General features: G+C 35.1%; 1 protein-coding gene across 1 annotated transcript; it reads right to left on the bottom strand.

Annotated features, from left to right (window-relative positions):
• Window positions 1-1,163: 1,163 nt before the first annotated feature.
• On the bottom strand, window positions 1,164-2,643 carry LOC124900008. The gene has a single exon (XM_047415160.1). It carries the CDS (start codon window positions 2,542-2,544, stop codon window positions 1,762-1,764), a length of 783 nt encoding a protein of 260 aa, XP_047271116.1. The 5' UTR covers window positions 2,545-2,643; the 3' UTR covers window positions 1,164-1,761.
• Window positions 2,644-5,049: the final 2,406 nt, after the last annotated feature.

Raw genomic sequence — 5,049 nt, 5'->3', positions numbered from 1 at the left:
TGCAATTTGCACGTAGCCTTACACTGATCTGTCCTTGCTGTGGACTATCATTCACATTTAGAAGATAGGAGACTTATATTAGTATTTCTGCCATTATGTTTCTCTGGGACTGTATTTCTGTGACTTGTTAGAGTGGTTGTGATGAGGAGATCAGTTTGTTTCTATACAGAGAAATTTCAGCAAAGAGAAAATCCAACAACTACAAGAGAAAGAAACTGGATTACGAGACCATGGTGAGCTGATTAAAGTACGTGTTGTTCCATATGATAAACTATGGCATGCCACAGCTGATGCAAAGGTTCTGACTGTCATTACCCTCTATGAGAAGGCTAAAAGAGACGGGTTATAATTTCTCCTCCATCGTATATCAACTTACTTTATTTTATCCCAGGCCAGTTGGCCCAAAAGATGATAAATTCTATTTTAGGCAACTCACTTCTGCATTATGAGCATTTCTTGTTGAACATTCCTGGCAGTTGCATTCGTTGTTGCTTGGTATTGAAATTTTTTATATTAGACACAGCTGTTTTGCATAAAACACAATTCTATCATTTCGAGTAATCATTTTTTTACTGTTAAATGTTCCTGGTATGGATAACAAACAACTGAAATTGAGTCACTGAAATTTACTAGCTTTTCTCATAGAAATGAAGAGGAAATCGTTAAACGGGGATCAAAGAAATGAGTGAGAAAATGATGACATTTATTTTGATACATTAGCATGCTCGATCCAAGTTGAAAGCTTAACGATTTGTGAAAATGATACAGATGTAGTATACAGAGATCAAATGATTCTAAAGATAATAAACTGTTCAAGAGTTTGTTGGTTGCTTCCCAAATAGTTGTACTATCACAAGTGCAAAGTTTCTTGTATTTCTCACCGACTCCTGCACTTCTAGCTATCACAAGTGCAAATTCATAGCTTCTCTTTAGCACCAGAAAAAAATGCTTCGCCTTTCTCATCAACTTTTAGTGTTCCCACGTCACCAAGTGGCTGAAAAATGGAAAAACACATAAGTGTCGGAACTGTGGGCTATAGCACATTGATTTGGTCCAAAAATGACCCGTTCGTATTGTTTCGCCCGTTTGACCACCTAGATGGCCCCACCAACACAAACGGCCCACACTCACACTTTCCTCATCCAAATTTTCGGCCCAAAACTCCCTCGAGCCCTGAGACCATCACCGGAACCGTGAGTGTGAGTAGCAGCTGCTGGAAACAGGCAGCTAACGGTTGTCAGGCCCGAAAACCAGAGGTTTCATCTGGGGACTGTTGGGGCATTGACGTTGTCCTTGGTGTCGCCTGTGTCCAGTGTAATTTGCAATAAGGCGTTAATTAGCATATTAGATTTCACTTCATGTTGCGTCATATGATAGTGACTATAGCTCGTAGATGAATTCCAACATACGTTGGCCAAATACATTCTCTCCTTTCTTCTTGAGGAATTGAATCGTTCATTTCGGTCAAACTTCATTACTATACCCATATTTCACACTGACAACATATTATTCTAGACCTCTATCTATTTGAATGTTCAGCCCCATCGACACACTAATTTAAAAACAAACTTAATTATTCAATAAAAGAAAATTAGAGATAAGACCTTACACAACTTTTTAATATTCAACAAATTGGTAGAAATCTATCTAACCCCTACCATGCAAAATAACTTTTTCAAACAAAAAATAACAACTAAACATCAAAATTAAAAAATCTAATAGTAGTACAGAAGATGAGGTTTGTCCATAAACATCAAAGCCTTATTTTTTGTCAACAGGCATCTTAGAACGACACAAGGGACAAACATGATTTTTGTCAAGCCATTGAACAATACAATCTCCATGAAAAAGATGCCTGCATGGCATGCTAGCAAGTTCAACAACTCCCTCTGTAAACAAATTATCTAAACATATCATACAAGTTTCACAAAAATTCTCTTCACCATTCATTGTCTCAACTTTCCCCTTCTCAAGTGCTTCAACAGCATCCCTCGATGCTGGAATTGTAGGAACAAACACACGTGTCTCTTCCAAGGCCAAAAAATTCATCGCAATTTCCAGCTCTATCAACCCAACCTCATCCTTATTAGCTTCCTCATGATAATCTTGACAAGGATTTGAAATTATTTGAGGAATACGATGGATTATGTCGATGATAATTGGGATTCTCCTTGATCTTTCATTTTCTTGAAGGATCAGCAACAACTTATCTTCAATGTCTTGTGCCATATCTACTCGATACATGAGAGGAACATGTAAACATTGAATAATTTGATCTAATATCTTGGACCATGTGTCATGTTCTTCGATGCCAAAATAAAACCTTCTTCCAGCATGATAATCAAAATGTGTACAATTATAGAATCTCCAATTACCATCCTCCATGACATAGTAATGAAGGTACAATTTTCGAATTCGACATAGAACAAAAAAATTGTCCTCTGGCAAATTTTGATCTTCATTCTCGAGGAGATCCTTTTGATGCTCGATTGTCCAGCAATAAGGATTCCTAGTCATCATATAACTCAAGTATCCACCCTCCATATGGTGTTGCAAATAGATAGAGAAGAGCTAGACTTGGTGAATTTATGGGGAAAGGAAAGTAGAGTGAGCGGTGCTTATTAGATGAAAAAGATATGTGAAGATCACTTTATATATATACATGGATGAAGAAATTTAAAAACATCTATACTATAAATGAAATTACTATTGAAAAGGGAAAAATGAAAATAAAATTATTTTTCTTAATATGTGGTGCATGTAAATCCATTGAATAGTAAAATGTTAAGTAAATTTTCATTTTATCTCTCAAAATTTAATTATAGCAAAAGAAGAAAAGGTATTATTATTTCAGATATAGACAACATTCAAGTTTTTACATTGAAATTGTAATAGTGAAAAATAAACAATTTAAGTAGCTAAAAACTATTTTTAGAAATTCAATAAATTTTTAATTCTAATGATATACTATAAATCAAATTATTATTGTTAGGGCATTTAAGGCCGTGTTTTGGACTTGTGATGAACTAGAACTGTGGCTATTAAGATTATGCAATGGTGTAAAGGTTCCTGTAATATTATTGAAGCGATCTGATCCATACTTAATTGGTATCAGAGCCATAGAATACTGGTAGTACTAGGTGTTATATGTTCAACACATCTCTCATCATGAATATCATGAAGAAACAGACTTATGTTAAAAACAATAGAAAAGAAGAATATGATATGCCACAACAATTAGATCTTCTTAATAAATGGACAATTCCTAAAGTCCAACCCATGTTGATATACCAAATGGGAACTTTCGAAAAATTGGGTCTCAAACAAGTTGTTAAAACAACTGAACAGACTTTTACTGTTGATAATGATCATGCTACTTTTAGATTATTATCTGAAAATGATTTGGCTCCCTACAGAGAATCTTATAGATTCATGCATATTGGTTTAATACAAGTTGCTTTTAAACCACTCACTTTAAGAGGCCTCCTGAAAGCTTCATAGCAGCTTTACGAGATGGTAGAAACCAAGATTAGAAAAAGCCTCTCATATGAACTTTTCAAACAAGCTTGGCCTATGGCCCTGTTTATTTTAATGCTTATCCTAATCTATAGATATCTCTGAATGATGAAAATTCTTTAAATGCTTTAATATTGATACTGAAATAATCACGGATATGGACTTAGGAGAGTGTGTGTTGGACCCGAGCCTTGGTACGTGCAATTGAAGTGTAAAACAGGCCCAAAATGCACCCAAATCAGCCCATAAATTACACTAGATGGGTGCCCACTCTTTGAAGGGTCTTTTGGTCATTTTAACTTATATTTTGTTATAGCTATAAAAGGAACATTGTAGGGTTTTTAGTTTAGTTTATGAATGAAGTTGTAAGTCTTACAAGACAAAGAAACACAAGTCCTCTTTCCTTGAGGCACCCAAAACCGAAATTAGGGCTTAGACAAGTGTAGAATCACTTGTGTTTGCATTTGCTAGGAAACATTGATGCTTGGGAGGTGGATTCCGATCTTGTGTCTTTTTAAGAGATAGGTTTATTGTTGTGTGTAGTGTTAAGGGTCCAAGAGTTACCATTCTTGGGTTCTTAACATTATAACTTCATGTGGTCTATCTATCTATCTTTTCTCTTTTGTAATCTTGTATCCGTTTTGTATCTTGTATTGTGAAGCCATTTTTGTTGTTGTTGTTGTTGTTCTCATTGTTGTTTCATCTTGTGTTATTAACTTAGTTTATTGTTGGCTGCAAAAGGTGTCAAACACCTAGTTATATTGTCCTTCTTGTATTTCATTTTTGAATTCGAGAGTGGTCTTCAAAAGGGTCCTCGATTCTTTGAACTAGTGGACTATTTTTGGAGTGTGTTTGGACTGTTTTGAGTCCATTCCGTGTGTTCCTTGGTGTTATTGTATCATTTGGTATCAAATCCATCTTAGGTTTTGTTCTTATAATACCAATCTTGGGCTTTCTTGCTAAGAAAATAAAAAAATAAAAAAAAAGGAAAGAAAGATGTGTTCTTGAGCTTGAGATCTTGGCCGAGAAGTTGAACTTGTTATTATTGTATCTTGGACGAATGTTGTGTGTCTAGGCCTAGGATTTATTTTGCTTGTGTTTTTGTTTCAATTGTTATTATTCTTGTCCATTAACACTTTAATTTGAGTCGATCTAGGTTTGAGCTTTAAAAAAATTGATGTTGTTGTTGTGAACAAGACCATGGCCGTGTGTTGAAGTTGGTGTCTTGGACGTGTGGAATTGTTGTTATAATCTTGGTTGGATGTTGTTGGTGTTTTTGTTTATCTTGATAAAGTTGTTGTTGAGTTCTTGACATTCATCACAACCTTCACCCTTGCTAAAACCGAAATACAACACCAAAAAGAACCTTGCCCGTGTGTTGACACTAAAATTGGCCGTGATGTGTGTTGATATTTGCTGTGGGTTGAAATTGTTGTTATGTTTTTGATGTGTTCTTGAAGTTTGTTGTGGTTTTCATCTTGTTCTTCATCTCACCTTACAACTTAAGACAACCAAAGTGTAACATAGATTCAA

The sequence above is a fragment of the Capsicum annuum genome, chromosome 7, assembly GCF_002878395.1.
Source record: "Capsicum annuum cultivar UCD-10X-F1 chromosome 7, UCD10Xv1.1, whole genome shotgun sequence".
Taxonomy (NCBI): domain Eukaryota; kingdom Viridiplantae; phylum Streptophyta; class Magnoliopsida; order Solanales; family Solanaceae; genus Capsicum; species Capsicum annuum.
This window is presented reverse-complemented; position numbering and strand designations above follow the sequence as displayed.

Bases quoted from the DNA above. Each gene is read 5' to 3' on its own strand.
- LOC124900008 (XM_047415160.1), bottom strand. From the start codon at position 2,544: ATGGAGGGTGGATACTTGAGTTATATGATGACTAGGAATCCTTATTGC.